The sequence below is a fragment of the Styela clava genome, chromosome 5 (genome assembly GCF_964204865.1).
Source record: "Styela clava chromosome 5, kaStyClav1.hap1.2, whole genome shotgun sequence".
NCBI lineage: Eukaryota > Metazoa > Chordata > Ascidiacea > Stolidobranchia > Styelidae > Styela > Styela clava.
Genome location: NC_135254.1, coordinates 18,728,163 through 18,751,762, shown reverse-complemented (window position 1 = coordinate 18,751,762; position 23,600 = coordinate 18,728,163). Strand labels below are relative to the sequence as shown.

The 23,600-nt window shown below is 32.0% G+C and overlaps 1 protein-coding gene across 2 annotated transcripts in view; it reads left to right on the top strand.

Moving 5' to 3' along the window:
* Positions 1-23,600, top strand: part of LOC120344329 (atrial natriuretic peptide receptor 1-like) — a 35,452-nt gene that overhangs the window by 8,092 nt on the left and 3,760 nt on the right. The window contains exons 3-16 of one of the 2 annotated variants that reach the window (XM_039413494.2): positions 2,805-2,944; positions 3,124-3,281; positions 10,611-10,774; positions 11,079-11,188; positions 11,316-11,421; positions 12,228-12,432; positions 16,892-16,972; positions 17,236-17,379; positions 18,010-18,091; positions 18,450-18,657; positions 20,049-20,123; positions 20,966-21,043; positions 21,365-21,542; positions 23,044-23,202. In XM_039413494.2, the coding sequence (XP_039269428.2) occupies positions 2,805-2,944; positions 3,124-3,281; positions 10,611-10,774; positions 11,079-11,188; positions 11,316-11,421; positions 12,228-12,432; positions 16,892-16,972; positions 17,236-17,379; positions 18,010-18,091; positions 18,450-18,657; positions 20,049-20,123; positions 20,966-21,043; positions 21,365-21,542; positions 23,044-23,202 (1,888 nt within the window). Of the gene's footprint in view, positions 1-2,804; positions 2,945-3,123; positions 3,282-10,610; positions 10,775-11,078; positions 11,189-11,315; positions 11,422-12,227; positions 12,433-16,891; positions 16,973-17,235; positions 17,380-18,009; positions 18,092-18,449; positions 18,772-20,048; positions 20,124-20,965; positions 21,044-21,364; positions 21,543-23,043; positions 23,203-23,600 lie in introns of both variants that reach the window. The other variant, XM_039413493.2, reaches the window with a different exon arrangement.

Here is a 23,600-nt window from a genome sequence, read left to right as displayed (position 1 = left end):
ATTCTTTGAATTATCGCCAAGTAAAAACATTTCAACATCAGTGTAATAGGCTCACTTAGCAATTCACACTATACAATATCGTTCAAGTAGTAACAAATAAATGTGTAAATGACCTTCCCTAATCCGTAATAGTAAGTAATTTCGTGTATTCATTTTATCAACGTTTGGCGTCATAACAACGAATATTTCACATAACAGCATTCTACAAGTACGACATTTAGAATTGCCTGTATTGGTATCATATCGTCCATTTTAGATATAGACAATATTTCAAACAACTAAAAGAAAGTAATCGTTGTTCTAGGCTTTATTTGTAACTCAAAAATATTCATGATATCTGATCTATAATAATATTTTTTCAAATATTGTTATTAGTGAAAATAAACGTTGTGTTCGAGGACGTCATCGATGCGTGTTACGTCATATTTCTTTGAAAATACAATTTTCAAAAATATCGCCCGCATTTTGATAAGTAGGGTTAGTGACGTCATCAATGACTGGAACGTCATATTTTTTCGAAAATATAGTAATCAAAAATTTTGTCCGCATTTCCGAATATTTTAATAATAATAATATCAGATTTACTGCCGTAGAACCAATGGCGCATCTATCACAAACTATGTTTGGTTGGACACTTGTAATAGCGAGTAAAATTTACTGTTTTTCCTACTTCGTAACGTAACATGTTACATTAGAAAAAAATATATGCTTAAACTCAGTCATATAGGTATTTCCGAATTCTACGAAAAAGTTCTTGCAAAAAATTTTTGTTCTGATTCTGATGAGCGATGACCTTCATCGATAGTATCAACAATAAGTAAAGAGAGAGAACGCGATTTATTTGAGGGATATGTTGCGTTAGTTGAGAAAATGAAAAATGTAACAACTTTACTTTAACTAACTTGCCATATTGAAGATTCGCAAAGCGTATAACTTGGTGATTTAATGCGAACATTTGGTTATATTATTAGGTAATCAACAGTGATAGGCAAATTTCAAACTAATTATGTATGTTTTATTGTGCACTTGCACATTTTATCTGTGTTGTCAAAAATTTTTGCATCCTTATTTACCCTAACATCGTCAAAAATGAGTTTTTTTTGTTTGGAAATTATCCGCAGCCTTATCAGTGGTACCATCACGGCCTCTTCGTGATTTTGGACGATTTCTCGTTACCGTATAAGATAAATAACTAAGCAAGAACTACAAGAACGGTCAGTTTCTTTCGGGATATGTTTATATATTTTTTTATCGGACCTATTATGACGCACGAAAGGTCATGGCAGCTTGCAAACAACAACAAACAATCCGGGAAAGAATTTGTGAAATCCGGAATAAACGGGATACAGATAATATTTGGTGAAATTTAACAATGCCTCAATGCTTCGAAATAAAACGAAACAAAATGTATTTGAAAAACGTTAATTCTTATTTGTTCCAATGATTTTAATACAACAGGTGACATGTTTGCCTTAATTTTATCAATCTTATTTATGGTTTCCTATTTTAAAACCAGTAGAATTGGACCATTTTTTTTGCTAAACCCAGTGGAGGAATACCTCAAACATTTCCAGATGTAATGATTATAAATTATATTACTCGCTTTGAGAGGTGAATATATTTACAGATTGCGCGAGTGCGTCAGAGGTAACGCAAATTTCCACATTTTATAGCACAATAATGAAAATTAATGTGTCTACGATTCTACCCACAAGACTTGCGAGGTGATATTTTCTTTGTGATATCGCTTGAACACAACATGATATAGTCAGTTCAATGAATGGTTAAAGAAATAACTTTTAAAATTTCTCCCAAATGCTGAAAAATGCCAAAGAGACTTCATTAGTTTATTTATTTCCAAAAAGTTTGAAATTTTGTCATTATGTAACGTTCTAAATGTTTACCAACTGCTTTCTTGTCTTGTATGAAAGATTTAAACTTAAACATGATAAAATTAACCCTAAACTATATATTTTTGGATTTCATTGTATGTTGAATAAATAAAATAAAACATCAGCTTAATTTTTTCATAAATTCATACTCAATGCAACTATTATGAGCGCAGCGTAAGGCCTGTCGATGGAGTAAGTATAACCAAGGAAAGTGTGCTTCATCTTTCGGGGCTGCTTGGCAAAACGCAGTCAAAGATAGGCGAATAAATTACCTGCAAATAGCGGGGAAAGTTACTAAAGTTTTTATACCGCGTCTCTATCTATAAATCTCACACAAAGTATCAATTCTGAGATTTTCAGATAACCTTCGCAATAGGATTAACCGCCCTACTTTGTTATTATCGTGGAAACTCAATCTATACTCAGTTATTGATTTAAAGAGTTTTAAACTGGCGATTATATAACGCGATGTCCTAAATTAGGTTTCCTCATCCGCATTGAAGCAAAAATAAAATCCAAGTTTAGATATAATATTCGGTTACAAGGGTGAAAATATTATTTTTAGTGACGTTATATTTTGATCATTTCCAAAAATAACCCCAAAATAATGTATCTTTTAGGAGAAACACAGCTCTGCTCAAAAGGGGCGTCTTTATACAAAGACGGGCCCCCATAAGTGCCTTATTTTCAAAAAGGAGATTTATTTTATTTCAAATTGAACACCAACCTTTGTCCCAACTGTTGAAAAAAATTCAGAAACTTCATATGAAACCATTATTGAATATCATTGTAACTCCACACTGCAGTTAAATCTGAATTGACATTCTGCACTTTCATAAAGAAATTTTATTATATTTGATCATTTTGCTCTATAGTTATACAGAAGCATTTACTCAGAATTTAATTATACAGAAAAATGACCATTTGATCAACACACTGGTTCGAACTGGACCTGTAGCAACAGAAGTAGGAAATTGCGTTTCCAGTGTTTTGCAATACTATGGATGGCACAGAACTTGTGTTGAAGTTTTCGAGGACGACTTGAAGGAACGGTGAGAATGTGACGTTTTATAATAACTTTGTGAATAAGAATACATAAAATCACAAAAGTTAATTTCAAGAAATTTTTATGCAAAAATGAATATCAGATAAAATTTATAACAATACATTAGCTAAATATACATTTTTTTTTATAGTAATGCAAATTATAGCAGAGTTATATAATTTTCAGGCCCTACTATTTTCTTGCCGAAGGGATATATGAAGGAATTTTGCAGAATAGCAGTGATCACATTGTCGATCAAATCAGGCTTTCAGAATTTCCCAGTGTGAATCAGTCAACGTACAGCTACACTGAAGTACTGATGAGCGTCAGAGAATTTGGAAGAAGTGAGTGAACACTTAGTGGTACAAGTATCTGGGCTTCGATAATATCTAGTTTCTCCACTTCTTCTACGTGTTAATGCGCCCATCAGATGCAAAAAAGTTTTTGAAACAAGAATCCAAATATATATATGGTATTTATGATATAGACACAAAATTGAAACATCTTCTTAATTACATTGTAAATAGGGCTTTCGAACACATGTGTATACACTTGTACTGTATATACTAAACAAGAGAAATGAAACGTGCGTAGCCGAAAGTGGATCGTGAGTGCAACCAATAGTTTATGAATGCGATGATCATGCTCAGAATAGGAATGGATAATGATACGTTATAATCTGCAAAATGGCTTCCATAGTAAAAGTCCATAATAAATTGCTAGCATATGCTACGGGCAAAATTTCTTTCAGGAACACGTAGGAAAAATTTCGTTGTCTCATTACTCAACCAGATGTAGACGGGCTCGTTTTCTCAATTACTTTCGCATCAAATATCGCTTTGATGCGTCTCGTAATTTTTCAACTATTTTTATATTTTGACCCTTCATGCGTAGTTTAGAAAAGCGTTTTTACGGTCAGCATGTCAGTCTATTAAAACCAGGTCTGGAGATTTTAAAATGGGCTATCCCATTAAGATTAAAGATTGCTACGTTTCGGGTCTTTAACGTCAGACTTAAAGTACCAGCATGAGCTTTAGGACAGTGTTAAAATGACATTAAAACAAATTAACACCGCATATAGCCTACCTCTTTCTAAACATTGCATTTTAAATATATTCAATATTCACACCATGTTTCCTCATTTTTCCAAACCATTTTTTTTTCAAGTTTCATGCTTTTGGGTTGAAACCATTAGATGATATTGACAAGATGACATTCGATTTTATGGCGTTAAAATAATTCCCTTTTAAAACGACACGCCACAGCGACCCACTCTTTGTAGGTCATCCGATCCATACGTCTTACTACTATCAAGTTCATGTCTCATCAGCGATGCGAATCTGAAGTCAATGTTCGAGAAATACTAATTGGCTGTTAAAGGCGATATTTCGAATTTGCGGTCTACTAATTCACTGTGAACCGTCAGTTGAATATCTTTTGTTCGATCAAATTTGTAATAGTCGTTGAATCCTATTTGCATTCATCTCTGAATCTGCCCTATCTGCATCTTCGTTTCAGTCGAGTTTGCATGTGTAGTTCTTTGACCGTTCTGTTGTTCGCGTGCCGGGAACCGTTAAAATCGTCTTCATGAGTTTCATAGACGTTTATTCAGCGGATTAGAGTTTTAATTTGAGTTGAATTCGATCGCCTACATCTTGCGATGTCTTTGGTAATTACACTATATCACGCGACATAAAGACTTTAATAATACCTTGTTAGGATCAAAAGAAACGTAGCCTTCGTGGGTGATGCCAATTTGCATATTGTAATAACGGATTCGGACGAAGGCTCTTAGCCGCGAGTGAAGTATCCTCATCCTCTTTTTCAAAAATTACTTTTCATATCCGGAATTTTTATATATTTGGAATGAATCGCTTGAATATTATCCTGTTTTTGAAAAGTGCCGATCAATTGAAAAATAACCCAGAAGCGTAAATGTCACTTTGAACAGAAAAACTTTGCATAAATAACAGCTCTGTCGAAACGTTGTGAGAATATGATATGTATCAATCTGAACATTTTTTGTTCAATTAAATATACAACGTAAATTCAGATTATCCTTTTCATCTCGTCCCAAAAGACATTATCGTAAATTTTTATTATTGAAATTATTCACGCCGTTCTGTATATATCTTATACATATGGTACTGAAATAATCAACTTTTCCATAGTATATTAATGTACTGAGAAAACTGTCCCAATAATGTTGGCTGGAATAATTTGAACAAAAAAAAAAAGAAAAAAAAGAAACGATAAACATTTAACTTTGTTCGTGGTACGCTTCAGTAGATTCAAAAATCTTCAACTCCAAAAACTCAACTCGAAGGATTGATTAAATTATTTCATCTTCTTAGATCGATTTTCAATGCTGAATTAGACTTGAAATAAATTTAACATAATTTTTTTAATACATTTGCCGATATCATAAAATCGATACTTCAGTTAGTGCATAATTTATACTGTAGTGATAAATATATTCTTAAAACGTGGTCTAAAAATACATTCCATTATAACGTGGGTTTCACAACAAAAAGGCGAATGTTTAAATTTTTTAAAATTATTTGAAAAATTGCATAAAATTAGATGTTTTTAATATGGTTTTATAATCAAAGTTTGAAAAAATATTCACCGAAGTATTTTATTAAAAAATCAGAGGAGTTTGAAAATCAATAAAATGTTTCCTCATTTTTCAAAACCAGTTTTCTTTTTCAAGTTTCTTCCTTTTGGGTTGAAACCATTAGATGATATTGACAAGAAAATTCGATTTAATGGCGTTAAAGTGATAACCCTTTTTAGGAAGACACTCTACCACGACCCAGTCTTTGTATGTCATCCGACCTATACGTCTTACTACTATCAAGTTCATGTCTTATCAGCGATGCGAATCTGAAGTCTATGTTTGAGAAATACTAATTGGCTGTTAAAGGCGACATTTTGAATTTGCGGTCTACTAAGTCTCTGTGAACTTTCAGTCGAATATCTTTTGTTCGATCAAATTTGTAATAGTCTTTGAATCTTATTTGCATTCATCTCTGAATTTGCTCTATCTACATCTTCGTTTCAGTAAGTTTGCGTGCGTAGTTCGTTAAACGTTCTGTTGTTCGCGTGCCAGGAACCGTCAAAATCGTCTTCATAAGTTCCTAGACGTTTATTCAGCGGATTAGGGTTTTAATTTGAGTTGAATTCGATCGCCTAAATCTTGCGATTTCTTACGTAATTACACTACATCACGCGACATAAAGACTTCAATAATACCTTGTTAGGATGAAACGTAACGTAGCCTTCGTGGGTGATGCAAATTTGCATATTGTAATAACGGATTGGCACGAAAGCTCCTAACCGCGAGTAAAGTATCCACATCCTCTTTTTCGAAAAAATAACTTTCTATATCTGGAATTTTTATAAATATATTTGAAATGCATAGTTTGAATATTTATCCTAGTATTAAAAAGTGCCGATCACAAAAAAATTCTTAAGCGTAAATGCCACTTTGAACAGAAAAACTTTGCATAAAAAACAGCCCTGTCGAAATTTTGTGAGAATATGATACTACCGATGCCTGAAAGGGAGATGTATCAATACGATTTTTTTTTGTTTAATTGAATATACACCCCGAATTAAGATTATCATTTTCACTTCGTCCCAAAAGATATTATCGTAAATTTTTATCTTTAATTATTATTTATAAATTATTTATTATTTACGCCGTTATGTATATACGTATCTTATACATATGGTACTGAAATAGTCAACTTTTCCATAGTTTATATATATATAGCATATTAAATGTAATGAGAAAACTGTTGTATTAATGTTGCTTTGATATAATAATGAATAATTAGAACAAAAACTTAAAAAAAAGAAACGACAAACAGGTAACTTTGTTCGTGGTACCCTTCATTAAAAATCTACAACTTTTCAAGAACTCAACGCAAAGAATTAGATAAATTATTTCACATTTTTAGATCGATTCTTCAATGCTGAATTACACTTGGAATGAATGCAACCTAATTTATTTAATACATTTGCCGATATCATAAAATCGATACCTCAGTTAGTGCATAATATGCTTTCTATCACCCGGCTTGATCGCTTTTTGTAGTAAAAGCATATAATAGCCCAATAATATGGCACGCGTAAACGTCTTGGATCGCGTGCGCAAATGTGAAGCAAATTTTGTTAATCCTCAAATTGATGCCGTGACTATCTTTCCTATCAGAGTCTTTTCATCTCAGCAACCGGGAAACTTTTACCCTTCAATTACACATTGTGATTTTTGCCTATTATTTCAACCAACAAAGTAAATGGTGGGAAGAACGGGTTAAGTTCAATCAGAACCGGCAAGTGTCCAATGGTTAGAATATAGAAAGCATAGTTTGCATTGACAATTGGCCTATCACAAGATCAATATTACTTTGCAAAAAATTTTATCTGCCGGTTGCATTCCTGTTTGTGATTTTTAGACTAAGCCTCTCCGACATTTAAGAGATAGACTTGAAATGTAAACTAGAAGTCGCACGAAACAGAAACATTGCGTGCGTGGAATCCTCCAATTAAAAGCCGAGTCATGATAAAAATTTGAACGCCTGAGAATGCTGAATAATGATTAGAATTCCAATGGTCGGGTGATCAAAATCTCTTATCGACAATGTATCAGAACGTAGAGATTACATGCATACGAATGTGATATGTGCACCTCGGGCATGAATGGCGAGCCTTTTTTCTGATCGGGTCACATATCATATTTTGTCGCAAAAAAGAAAAATGTGGGTCATTCAATTGTTTGTTAGGAATCACAAAGTCTTAACAATTTCATAAACATCGGAAAACATTGTTGGCAATAGCTGCACATCGGTTGTATAGTATAGTGCACTTACTGCTATATTGTTGAAATTACGGCACTATATATATAAATTATTTTTCGAACATGCCTGGAGCGGCATAGCCATTACAAAACCGCATGCCCGGCATCCACCCCAAGCAGTAATTTTCATACAACGCCCTCCCCCCTAAAATTCTAGGTCATTTTCTTTCATAGATATTAACTTCATATGATTTTTAAAATACTATCTCGATTCATTCTTAATTGCGATAAAAAACCACATAATATAAGTCAACTTTATCGGCACAAAAAAATTAACTTATTCGCAGAAATATATCGTGCTCACGTGAACGGAACTTTAGACAGTCGACCCTGCTCATTAGAGACATTTCGTCAACGTGTGGATCAAGATAAGAAATGCTTATTTTCGTTTACTGCGAAACGGAAATTTTGTGATTTTGCATGGAGTTCAATACTTCATCGATACCGTCTTTATGTAAGCAAATTTGCATTAAGATAACAATCTGTTAAAATCTTTGTGGTAGTTTAAAGTCATTTCCCGCAAAACCCACATTGCTTGATGACAGTACCAGTCTATAACTTAAGTTCACGTGAATTTGATTAAACAGAAAGTAGTTTTAATCTACGGTCTAAATATTAATCTTTCGCAACTTTTGATTGACGGAAAACATGGAAAGTGGATGTTGGCAACAGACTCAAATATCTTCAAGTAATAGTCGGCATTGTTGATGTTTGCAACAAAGTCGGCTCACGACATAAACTGACAACAAACACAAGTGTGATCTAGTACCATAACCGTCACGCAAATCAATCGGCATCGCTTGTCTGAAAAGATTTATCCGAACTGGTATAGATGACGACAATTTACCTATTAAAATTCAACACTATTATAATAAGCACAAGTAGAACTTACATTCCGTGGCCAGTCAGTCAGTACAACTGCCAAAAGATAGTTGGAACAACTGAGTATGACGGCACAAAAACAATTGTTTCGTCACAATAAATTTGCATTGAAAACTGCTCAGTCCCGGCGACATATGTATTTTGAGTTTGAGACGAGATGTTTTATGTTTGTTAATATAAAACAGATATATCGAATGAAACTTTTAATCTACGTCGTCTTTGTTTGTTTACAACTGCCCGATATTCAGACAAATCATGATAGGCGGGATTTTTTCTGTTGAGTTGCTCTTCCGGAAACTTCAATGACGATTAGACCGACAGATTACCTCACATTGGCGAGCCTGAATAAATTATGATGATGACTAACGGATTATTTTTATTATCAGACATATTCTAGAAAACGTGACCATGTATGCCGACCATAGCACATCAGCTAGTCACACGCATACCTTCAGTCTTACACCATTTTTCAGTTGGTGATGCATGTTTAGAAACGTATGCATTACTGCAGAAAAATATGGCGGTATAAATACTGTATAGTATAATGAAATGATTCAACACGGCTCCAATACAAGTACTTAAATAATTTTGCTCAAAAACTAACAATGAATAAAAAAAAGTGTTTGAAATGAATATGAAACATGTTCACAAACAGTTGATTGAGGGTATCTTTAGCAACTAATAAAATAAACTATACTATAGGCTTAAACAGTTTTCGTTTGCTCCATCTTGATTAATATAATCCGATTGTCCACTGCCCTTTAACAGATTTTGAGATAACCTTATGATAAATGACAGTATAGTTAAATTTAATCACCATTTATCTGTATTCACAAACTAATATCTGAGTTAGAATTAATGAAGGAAATTCAACATGAGCAAGACTATAGTTTAATTTCAGTCGATATATTTCTTGAGTGAATCAGAAAGTATAAACTTATGTCAATATTTATTTGAAGTAACCTCATTCATTGCCCTTTTCTGTTGCATAACGTTACATAAACACTCATTACATTGCGTGCTATTGTTTTAATCATTTTAAAGTTAATCTTCGCATACTTACAAACAATTGAAAAAAAAAATCTACCAACGAGTTTATACAAAGAACAATAACTTGATAATAAATCATTTATAATGATTTATCGTAAGTACGATGAGTGTTAAAAATATCTTTGAACTAGTATCTGAACTTCACCATGTTGGACTGCTCCGTTTAATCTTAATTTTATCAAAAAAAGTCAGTGACAACGCAAGGCTTACAGAGACTCAATTCACAAAATACTTGGTATATGATATGATATTAAACACCTGTAACAAATTGTTATCATAAGGACGTTTGACGTATATGTACTTTAATTACGGTGCAAATGAGACATAATAATCCGGATCATCTCAAATAAAACTTACTGTGCGGTTGTGAATCTCGAAAATGCAGGCTTTCAGAAGTTTTCCGCCTGAGTGTTGGTTAGTGTTGTGACAGGTATGCGATGAGTTTTAACGGAACGCTTTGTTTTGCCATAAATAAATCAAAGCGATAAAATAGAACGTATACAAGAAAATAGCGTGCAAATCAAGCAGGTTTAATTTTGTATGCATGTACACAGTAAAATGGCGTAACACGGGATACTATAGAAAACAAGTGTTCAAATAATTAGTTAGATACGACTAAAAAACACAAAAACTGAAAAATTTCTTCACATCATTTAAAATTAAAATATATCAAGATTGGGTGGACTTTTTTACTATGCAAAAATGATACGATATTTGAAATTGCTTTACCTCTTTGAGTTTTGGATAAAGTTTTTAATTTTTGAAGGAGTACCTACAGACTATGCTACAAAAATATCCGAGCACATTCATTCTTGGTAGAAATACCGTGGTTGACTAATCAAATTATAGACTTTTAAAACACTCCATTCATTTTTAGTCATCGTACTAAGCGCCGCTGATCACGTGGTTCGCGAATTTCTTCGTCAAGCTGACGAACACGAATATTCGAACAAAAATTTTGCCTACGTCATTATTGACCTGGAAGACAAACTAGGACCAACACCTTGGATGTGGACTGACCATACGGGAACATTTCATAACGTAAGATATGTTAAACTTCACTTTTGAAGCATATAAAATTGTAAGTATTTGATTAAAAAATGTTATATTAGTGATTCGAATAACCTCTGTAAATTTTTGTTGTGAAAATTCTGAAAACATATAAGTGAGACGTGGTGAAATTGTATAAAGTATTATTTCACGACTATCTGAAAGGTGACTGAATTCGGAAACTTTGTAACAGATGTCGACTTTAAGTAGTGGTTGTGTTATTGCAAGTCAGCAAACTCCAAAATAAAATAATCGTTATTAAAGACCTATTAATTTTTATACCCAAATTCTGCAGGATTCTGCTGTGCGAAGAGGCTTAGAATCCTCCCTCATTATTCGTCTACAAAAAGAGGAAAGTAAAGAGTACGAGCATTTCGTGAAAGAGATTGTATCCAGACTTGGAAAGTAAGTTATTGATCTTGTGTTTTTGAATTCACACGTTTCAAAAGCTTTGTGAGAAAACAAATAAAATAACTATGTAAATCATATTAATATTATCTAAATGAAATTCACTCACCGCTCATTTTTTCAGAAACATGATGATTGAAAATGAAGATGAAGATATTGTTGAACTTACAGTAAAGGCGATAGCAGATCAGGCAAGATATCAAACATCCACGATATCGGAGTATTTTCAGGTATGCTTGTGGAAGATGATAATTATTTTGAATTCCAAGTTCTTTTGTAGAAATTCCTGATTTCTATTATTCAATCAGAAAAATGCTAAAAGATGTGTTGCAATTTTTATTCTTCCAACTCTTTGAGTTATAACTCTTTAATTCATTTAAATATGATAGAACAAGTTTTGAACAAATATAAAATGCTCCTACATAACTTGCATAACAGCCGAATTCGTGGTCTTTGTGATGATCTTCAAATATAGACTGATATCAAGTCGCAGCAAATGACAAGTCGTCGAACCAATTTTTTTGATCATGATAATTGCCAATATGGAAATATTTTGTGCTTTTTTCAATGCGTAATATACTATTTACGTGAGCATTGAGGTTTTTGTATATATTTTTTTCAAATGTTCGTCTATTTGGTAGAACTATTTATCACTCGATCAATAAAGGTTTTTGAAATAGTAAAAGCCGTTTGAAATAAATGTATACATCACTTGTTGGGAGATGTACAAGCGACCATTTTCAACAACAGCGTGTTGTTTTTACAGGTTTTTGTAGACTTGTTTATGCTCTATGTCATACTCGAAGATGCCCAGCCTATATATTTCTCAGAAATTCTGGCACGTTTTGACAAGAAGCCTGTTTACAAATAATTAGTAAACCATTATCCTGATTTTATTCACCGTGCTGCGCCATTTTGTATTCAATTGATGATTCATGAAAAACGGTTATCGCCATTTTGAATTAAGTATCATGTTCCAATACTAAAATTATCTTGATACGAGAAATTTAATGATACCTAATTTACTTCTGAATAGAAAAACCTGTACCCGGCTATTTTTCACGATACTTTGCTAATGGTTGCCGACATTTTAAACAAGAGTATTGATGATGTCATTACTGCGAGATTTGGTGAGGTTGGTAGAGGAGGATACACTGAAGATATGATAGCGCAAGCTATGTCGTTTGCGCTCAATGGAACTAGACTCATGGAAAATTATATAGCGGGGAAATCGTTCAAAGGTATGTATATTATATTTCATTCATCTAGCGTAGCATTAAGCGGTATAAATGAAATCGAAACAAATCAAAGTAACGAATAAATTAGCTATAAATTATATTTTTAATTTGACACAATAAATACAACAAAGTATTCAATAACTATTTTTAGAATAAGTAGTGAATTGCTGTATCAGTCGATTACAAATTGTCCAAAGACGTACTGAAACAACAGGTATTTTGATAGAATGGAATTGCAGACAAAAAAAATTATTTTGAAATCTGAGTAAATGGGAAATATTTGTGTATACGTCCGTTACATAACGATTATGATTATCGCCTGTCAGTCAATTATACATGAAATATATTAATTTTCTCATAAGAATTTCGATAGTTCAGTATGACCACATGAAGTTGTGTGTTTGTATTTGTTTATTTATGCAATACACAATAGAAATTTCGTTGTTCCGTCACCAGGCATAGGTTTCATGGTTCTAGTCACGTTTCATTTTTCAACAAAAAACGGCTTATTTGTAGCAAATAAAAATATAAAAAAACATGATCTCCAGTGGTTTTGCGCAGTTTTGCTTTTGTGCGAGTTTGTTTAGTATTTAATGAGAATCGGTATAATAAAAACTGAGTATAGGTCTACTCTGTCTTCTTTAATTTTACTCAGTGCTGTAAATTCAATTGTCTGAAATAAGTTATTATAACGTGCCTTTTATCGCAAAATCAAAGTTTTTTGAACGACATAGTATTAAAATACATGAAGAACGCCGACTGCGCGTCATCTATTTTGAAATTGCTGGTTGGCGTCGTAGTATCAATAAAACGTGCGTATTTGACCACTTTTTTCTTCTCTAATAGGGTAAACCCTAAATAACTTTCCAATAAATAGCAATAACTCAAAACAATGCCACAAACAACAGTTCAAAGAACACTGCGTAACTGCAAACTTGACAAATATCTGGCCTTTACTCGTGGCACGGCGCGTATACTGCGCTGCATACAACTCCCATACAAATCGGAAGTTCGCGCAAGTTTGACCATATGACAGACGAAATAGAAATGTTAAGCATACATAAAATAACAACTACGAATATGAAGCCCCTACTTGTAAAATAAAAGTTAATTAGAGAAATTCACGTCTGCTATCAAATATCATCTCCAATAATATATTAGCAGATATAAATAGCAGGCATAACCAGTGTTAAAAAAGTGTGGGACATTTATTTTTAGTAATTTAGTGATTACTTTTATGGTATTTTTTCGCTGTAACAGCAGTTCGGCAGTAACAGCAGTTCGCCAACTTGAAATTTGCATTTTGTCTGCTATATAGCACAGGATATGTTTATTGATGTGTTGATAAACATCTCTGGTAACCCTCGTGCAGGAATCTGATTTATGAATAGCACCATCTCATCCTGAGATACTTACTCCACACTCAACTAGTATAGATTGAATGAGTCGAATGTTATTTTTATTGAATATTGATAAATAAAAAAAACGTATCATTGCAATGGTTTTTTATGCTAAATTACTTTTAAATTATACAGTATGTATACAAACTTTTATTGTTATTTCCGCTATGAGTGATTAGTATATGTTATCATGTAATGTGCAACGTCACTAAAGCAATAAACACTAGTAGTGAATAGGTTATTTCTGACAACCCTAACATGCGTATGTAATACCGCAAATTATGTTTTGCTATGTCATCAACTTATCCTTAACGGGATTATTGTTTATGCAATACGTCATAGAAGCAATATATATGCTATTTTTGAAACAGAATCACAATTGATCCAGAATTATATCATTATAAAAAATATTATGTTAAGATATATATAAACATTTTGTCCTGCAATTTATTTATGAGAACAGAATGAAGATATATATTTGAGCTTTGCTCTTTCGATTTTTCACAAAAAATCTAGATTAGAAATAATCTTTCCGAACTTGTAATTTAATGAATGTGATCTTTAACAATTCTAGTGATTTTTGATACGAAACTCTCCTTTGTCCCGCCCCAAATGTATTTTGCCATGAACTCTATTACGTCATACCCTCTAAAAACTACAATTGCATTGCTTACATCCATCTCCCGAATTTATCTGATTTTATAAGCTTTTAATTTATATTTGTTTATTTTTATTGAAAGTAGATACGTCAATCTTGAAGGAAAGTGGTATGTGGCATCACTAGGTATCGTTTTACTATTTAGTCGCGGTTTTTATTGTTGTAGTGAAGCATGTTTTAATGGAGATTTCATCGACGCATTCACACACAGCTGAAATTGTTAAATTCCACGTCCTTAATTTCAAATTATTTAATAATGCTGTATTAAATATTAGATATATATTGTAGATAAGAAAAGCTAAGGTTGTTCACAAGACCACATGGTGTGCTTGAGGTGATTTATTATTGTGTGAAATACAACAGAATATGTCGATCGAATATAAATATTGGAAATTCTATCACACAAAATTGAAATCTTTTGATGTTAAAAAATTACTTCAACAAATTAGGTTGTTAAAGTTTTTTTTTTCTCAATTGAAGAACCCGACAATTTTCTGACTAGGATTAGACTTCTAATGTATAATATTCTGCATATGATTCCAAACAGTCCAGAAAATTGAAAAATTCAAACACCCTAAGTATTTTAGTTTCAGATCACAATTATCAATTTAATTTGAATTCATTTACTAAAGATTCTCCATATTGAAGATATTTCCTGCTTCATAAAGTTACAAAATAAGCACAAGTCGCATGAGTAGAATTTATATCTGTAATAAAGACAGAATGATATTCACCGGTATAATTTCTAGAAAATGAAAGCGGTTTAAAATAGTAACCAATTTTAGGATCATTCAGATTTAAAATTGTATTTTGTATTTATTAATAAAATTGGTTTGCATATCTTGACACTCATCTTTTAAGATTAAGGATTAACTTTGACCCTTAAGTTGTATTTTTGTCTATTTTGCATAAAATCTCTTAGATGAACCCATATTTAGGATAAATTGTTTGAGGTTAGGCACAATTTAGTTTTCGTATAGAGTTTCCTTTTTAGTGAAGAAAGAGATAAGCATGTGTATTTTTACCTACATTGTATATGTCAAAGTCGTTAATAATTCAAATAACATACGGGCTGGCATTTGGATCGGAAACATAGCCAGAATACAGCACGAACCGTATGTCTCAAATGTTTTTGAATTTGACGATTTGTGTTAAAAAATGGCAATCTATATTTAGTTTTGTAAAATGTTGTTCAAATTTCCTCTTTTTTCGCCGTGTGATTTTTGTTCAAATTTCTTTCTATAATTTTGATTTATTCTATAAATGAATTGATTCTGCTAGAATGACTTTTAAAACTAAATATATTTATAATATAAAACATTTGTTTCGAATTTTGAAACTATAGTAATAAACAAAAAATGTGTAAAGCTAAACCTCAGGCTACATTTACAAACTGGACTAGATAATAAGTAATATACAATCCAGTTTTGCTGATGACTTAATTGAACCTATATATTTTAATAGGAATTCCTGTTTTAGAGGTGATGCTGCGTTGGTGGAACGTGTAGACGTAATACTGTGACACTAAAAGTCAACCAGCACAGCAAACTTCCAATATTAACGAAACGTAGATTTTAAAATATACATACTTGTGCAATTTAGAAACTTGTATTCTGGGTAAACATAACTAATGGGAGAAATCTTTAAGGGATCATCGTGACAAAAATAGATAAAGTATAACAAACTTGAAACACACTGCTCTAAGCAATTCAAAATCACTAAAATTACACTGTTAAGCATAATATGTAAAATATACAACGACTTCACTAAATGGGGAATGTAATAATATTACGAAGCCATATGGTCGCAATCATCGTTTGTTTTTGGTAAACTTTTCGTCTTCATCAAATTGTGGTTTTAACGTCTTCACTATTTTTTGTATCATATTACAAAGAGAAAAATATGTTATGGGTTAAGTAGGTCTGTTTTTGAAGATGAGTGGGTGAGCTGACTATAATTTAAAAATCGACATCGACAGTTGGGTATCTTTGCTGTATTTTGAGCCCATTAGGGCACTGACCCTTATATATACAAGACAAGATAGTGTTGTCCCAACAAGTTTTCGTAGTTATGAAAATGCCATAAAAATTGTTTACCATATCTTCCTCATAAGCGTGAAAAATGAGAAAATGTTGTTAGGCATAGAGGTACCACAGACATCTCTAGAAATCGTTACTCGAGAATGTTACACACTACATTTAGTTATTAGATTCAAATATACTGTGAATAATTTCGATTTTGCTTTAAATTTGAATTCGATAAACTATTTCATATTTACCCAGATGATATACCGTTTAAAAAAAAATTCCAAAATAATTAATTACTTTCCATTTCTACAAATTTTTTGAAACTGATTAATTCTTATAATTTCCCCTATATCATTTTTTAAAATATTCTATTTCAGGTGTGACAGGGAAAATGTCGATGAACAATAACGGAGACAGAAAAATTGATTTTGATATTTTAGATTTGGATCCAGTTCAGGGTAAGATAAATAATAAAAAAGTCCATTTTTTTTCGATTAGCATAGTTTTTGATAAAAAAAAATTTCATGTCATTTGAATTAGTCTACTAGGTATTTAAAGTCAAGGTAATTTTATAATAATCAATTGTGTTGGATACAAAATACTTAATATTTTAAAACACCGTTTGAAAAATTATTTAGATACATTTTTGTAATTGCGTAGAAAAAAGTTAATTATAAAGATTTTGTGACCGCCATTTATTTTCACGAATTAAAAATTACAGGACAATTTGTCGTCGTTGGTGAGTACAACTCAGACACCGAATTCTACAGAGAACTACCAAAAATGGCGGCACATTGGCCTTCCGGTACACCACCTCCGGATGTACCAGTTTGTGGATTTTCGGGTGGAAAGTGCAAGAAGCAAAGTAGGCATTTTCCTGGAACTTGCGAAATTCAAAAATTTACTTTCTTTTTCATTGAAACTATTCAAAAATAATAACATTAAATTACTCGTTTAGAATTTCATATGGTTCAGTCCGAGTGTAACATTAAGTACACATTTAGCCTTAAATTTCGAATACAATATTATCATTATGATAGTCGATAAATTCGTTCAAATGTGAATAAAAAATTTGTGTGGCCACGCCTTCATTGCAATAACTTTCACACTAGGATAGGCAACAACAGTTCACAAAAATCAACAAAAAATGACATAAATTTTTTGTCGTCAAAATTTGACATGATATTTATTTTAAATTCTGAAAAAATCAAATATACACATTTCCTTGCCGTTTTTTCGAACATATAGATAAATCGTTATCAGAATTCAAACCGGAATGTTCCATTATATAATTTCGGAATTTTGTGGCAAAAGGCATCAGACACATATAATATTAAATACGTCGGTGTGATAGAAAAACATCAATCATACAAAACACATTTTGACAGTTTATTTTGAATACGTGAGTGTATAGGCTGAAAATGTCAGCTTACACAACATATAACCATACATGTACAACTATCTAAAACGTTGCAAATTTTAATGCTTCATTTAGGACTGACAGTGACGGAAGCGGTCGTGATTTCCGTTGTATCTTTAGCTGCAGTGGTCGCAATAGTTTCTATCAATGCCTACAGGTATGTATATTACATATATATTGGAAATATATTCATGTTTCTTTGCATCAGTTTATTTTGATATTTATATTGTAACGCCGATGTGACGTTAAATTGGAAATTGTAAAACCTCTTAATAAACAAATATAAATATATAAACGAAGATATAAACCGCGTGACGAAATTATATTAAACAATATTTCATTGATCTTTTAATTATGTATAAACTTTTTATCTTGAAGTATTAGAAAACCTTTGATAGTAATGTTTATACATACTACATCGCGTTAATGAATACATTTAAAATAGCACATTCTTAAGTATTCTAATGTATGCCTCAACTTAGGATTTTATACAATGTTCTATTAAACTTTTACAGAAAATACAAACTGACCAAAGAATTACAAAGTCAGTTGTGGAGGGTACTCTGGTGCGACATCACATGGGTAAACGACGGAACATCAAATATGGCAAACGGACCTACACCAGGAGTGTTTGGAGGCGGTGCAGACTACAGAGTTACACCTCAAACTCCAAGAAGAAACAACACCATCGATTTTGCTGGAAGCGATTTGTCTTTAGCAGAGGTGATGTCTTTTGCTGTGCCTCCTTTGACTCCTACTGTTTCATCTAAGCGAAATCACAGGCGTCCTAAAAAGTTCCGTTCACGAAAATGGAGCAATAGAGTGGACGATGCTGAGGTATAGTAAGCTTAAAATAGGGGTGGCGCCGTGGTGGTGAATAAAGGTGAAAAATGCACATGGTGAAAGTAACAGGTGAAGCGATCATGTATGGTAGTATTCTATTGTTAACTCAAAATAATAAACGCATGGATCTAACTATGGTGAATAAAAGCATTTCGATGTATTTAGCACTTAAATGTAAAAAACAAAAGTTTTGCCGATATCTCAAAGATCTTTCGATTTGTTAAAACGGTTTTGCAGTTACCGTAAAACTGTAACATTTTGTCGCTAACGTCCGTATTTATTTATTTGTTTGTTGCTCTGTTTACGTGTTTCAACAAAATTGCCATTCTCCCGTCAGATATTTGCCGGAAAAATATTAGACGGTTATCCAGTTAACGTTTTATTTTTGCAAGACTAATAAATATTTGATCTTTTGTAACAATGACCTTTTATTTGACTTGAAAAATTCAAAGACGATTTATTTTTTCGATATCATTTCAATACACCACTTCCGAACAGTACTAAAATCGGCACGATTATTTGGATCATGGTTTAAAATACAATTTTCGTCATTTTCTGATACAAAAAAAAAAAAGCCGTTGGTCAACAAACAACAAAATATGAGCGATGTCTGTTTAACTCGGTACGAAACAACTGAATAAATATGGAGTCTGTGTTTGATGTATTGATGGTCTTTGCTTATCAAAATATGATGCTAAAAGATAGAGACATGAACTATGCATGAGTATAAAGGGCGTATGAATACAATAAATATTGTATACTTTTTGTCATATATACGGCAGTGGTTATGGTGAATATTTCACACTTATTGCGATATTTTTTCATATCAAAACTGTTTCATTTCGTTATTGCATGCGAACCTGAGAGGTAAAAGGGTTGAAAAATGTCAAAAATGAAGTCAATTGTTATGAAATGAGTATGCCACACAATAGTTTTTATCTGTGCACGTACATATCTTATGAGAAAGTAAGAAAGTGTGACTTTCTCGATAAAGTTATAACACAAAAGATATGAATACTAAGGCAGTTCCATAACTCAAATTTATTTTATTTAATAAATTTCTGTTAGTTTTTCTGTCGAGTCATTACTATTGAATTTGGTATCAGTAGTACTGCTGTAATATTTGACATTTTCCATTCGACTCTTTTCAGAATCTGTTCAATATTTCAGACTATAATTGAATATGTTTTAATATTTTTTAGTAAATTATAATTTTGGTAAATAATTTCAATCTATCACTAAATAAACTTATTTACAACTTAAAATTTCAGCAAAGAAAAACCAGTTCCGGATCATTGATCAGTGACCGTACAGGTGGAACTTGCACCACTCTCGGAATGTACAAGGTAAGAAATAAATATGCTCGAAGTCTTTAAATTTTTTGCGTAATAAACCGCTTCATCACTATATTCTCCTTATACCGATTAGCGTATAAAAAGGGTTAAAAAAAATAATATTTCAGATCAACTAAACTCAGCCATCGTATGCGTTACATGATTCTATGTTTCACAGTTCAAAAATGCGAATTCTCGTCTTACAAGATATAATATTGCATTTTGATGACTTTTATCGAAGTTTGGGAATGAGAAACATTTTGATGATAGTCGTATTTAGTATCGGATGTCGACAAAGGTCCATTGATACAATCCTACACTGAACTTGCAAAAATGCATATGTGCATGAAGTATTATAATGAGTAAATTATATTTGTCGATATTATTATAGATCGTGTTGATAAAGATATATTTGTTTATTCAAACTAGAATTCAAATTGTTTTGACTAGCACTCTGAAATGGCAATGTGCAACATAATTTTTCCGTCGAATTTGCATATTGATTCTTTGAATGCCACCTACCTACAAAATTAGTGGTCTATAGTTGACCTCGTGACCCTAATATGATTAATCACATCAAAACAGTGGATACAATCCAAGCAGATCGGAATTTTTAACGACGTTATAATCGGTAGTTAAAGAAATCTTATATAACTAAACGAGCATGCGGTAAAATCAGGAATCGGTATTGTCGAAGTGAACCGCGGTCAAGTTCAATACAATCGAATATACATTACCGTTCGGCACGGTGGAATTTGTGGTATTTATATGTGGAAAAAAATATTTTATTCAACAACATTTCCATTTATTGAATTGCACTACTAATTAATCTACATTTTTCCAAATCATTACAGGGAAAACTAGTGATGATCAAACTCACTAATAGAAAGAAAGTGGAGCTTACAAGAAGTTTACAAATGGAACTTAAACACGTAAGAAATTTTTATTTTATTGGAAAGGGTCTTATCTTTTTTCTATAATTCGAGTACACTCATATTAAGCGTTCGTGCTATTCCTTTCCCTTACAAATTTGATTACAGTATAGGCATCCATTTCTCAACCCCGTCTAATACGCAATATAGGATAGGATTTTTTATTTTTATTTACACCAGTGGAGAAGAAAGCCCACAAGACCGCGGCCTATCGTATAGGGATGGGGATCTCTGATTTTTCAAACATTTATCCGTTATTTTATTTTATTTCATAACTATTATTGCCTTATCCTCAAGCCAAACTGTTATTTCTCTATTCAGATGCGAGACATCACTCACGACCATTTGACTCGATTTGAGGGAGCATGTGTTGATCCACCTCGTATATGTGTTTTGACCGAATATTGTCCAAAAGGAAGTTTGCGAGATATTCTGTTGAACGATGAAATTCAACTCGATTGGATGTTCCGATATTCACTCATGAACGATGTTGTAAAAGGTATGTTGGTTTGTAAATAAAATTAAACTCATTTCATAATTTTGAGAATACTATAACATCATATGAAGACATGGGTAACTTTGTACTGAAACACAAAAAAAAAACTTTATCACGTTCAAATAATTTGTCAAACGATTGAATTAATCATAAATGTTTTTCCTGTCGAAAATTTAAACTAAAGGGTAATTAACAAATACTTTATGGTTTTTATACATCGAACAAAAATCAAAAGTAATAGCCTGTACAGTGTATACCGGTATTTCTTCAAATAATATTGCTTAAAAAGCATTTTTCAACACGCCCCTAAATCGGATGAACTAGGATAGATAGCAAAAATGTGCTTTGTCAGATAATGTGATATAAAACAAATATTTATTTGTAATATACAAGGTGAAAGGGTCATACACGGTTAAGAGAAAGAATATGTAATAAAAAAAGACATACAAAATCATCCCTACTCCATTTAGAGTAGCAACAAGATATCATTTTAAAAAACCATTTCCATAATTTTAAGGATTCGCTTATAGCAGGATTAAAAGTTTTTTGGAATTTTAAAATAACTATAAATTTAAAATGAAGATTGTTATATTTTAAAAAAAAATGTATCTCGATGAGTAAACCATTCCAATCGATAATTAGATCGCCTTTTTTACCTGATATACCAATAAATTTATTGTAAATATTGATTCGCAAATTGTTCATTAAATTTTTTTAGAATCGTCAACATAACGATGGCGTTATCTCGTTTTTTAAGAAATAATACAACGTCGCTTTGTTTATTATACATTCTTCCCATATTTCCGCAGGGCAGGACATAGATAGAATACAATTATGTATAACTCAGTGAGCTCCTAGAATCTGATACAGAAAACACGAAGACCACCTTTAAGCAATTTGTTATGGTAGTAAATAAGGCATTTCTGAAAAACAGTTCGATTCTTGAAAACGCCAGTTTTTGAAAAGAAAAATCAAATCCCACCAATATTTTACAGGGTCTTTATAGCATTTTGATTTCATGGATTCCTTTATAGACATTTCAGTAAATATGTACATTAATAAACATTAGACCTTCAATGCCCGCTCCGTTGACCAGCTTAGAGGCAAATTCTCCCAAGTTTTAAAATTTATAACATTTTAATCAAAATAAGCTATATCAAATTAAAAAATTAATATTAAATAAAATGTGTAAAGTATTTAAACACAAATAGGTAATCCCAACTCTCGAGTCATTTCATAAAATGTATGGAAACGACAAAAAACAATGCGAGACTCTTTCATATAATATTCTTCGACTAAAATTACCCTAAATTAGAGAGCTGGGTCTCTAAGTATCGGCGTTTTGAAATTCGAAATATTTAAGTTTTTAGATGCAATCAAAAGCCAAATAAACGCTCGGGGCGCTCATTTCGTGCTTTTATCGTTCGTTTCAGCGAGCGTTTTTTGTTATCTTCAACAAATGGTTAATTTAATTACATAAAACAGTTTTTTGTGTTGTTTATAGGAATGAGCTTTTTGCACGGAAGCGCTATTCATTCACACGGAAATCTAAAGTCTACAAATTGTGTTGTTGATTCAAGATTCGTTCTCAAAATTACTGATTACGGGCTGGCATCTTTCCGTTCCGTACCATGTTACGAAGACTTTGACCAATTTTATGCAAGTAAGAACTTTACAGTTGTTTCTACCAATAACATATTTCTGAGGAAGCTACTCATTTTCAGATATGATTTCAAACCTTACCCAAATACACACAAATGCAGTGAATCAATTATGAAACGCTTGTTCTTTTAATTAAACTTCGATTGACTTTTTTCATCTATTATGACCTATTGTGTCTAACAACGAGTACGTATTCTAGGTTTATGTTATTATTATCAATTAATCTAAACAGTATCATTATATCTGCAGATCTTATATCAACAGTTTATTGATATTAACTAAGAATTATTGGACCTGATCCAATTTAAGGCCATTTGGACTTTTTGTTGGCGTATATTTCCTAGCGTGAAATTTGTATTGTCATATGATAAAATTGATGCCCAGAGCCATGTTATCATT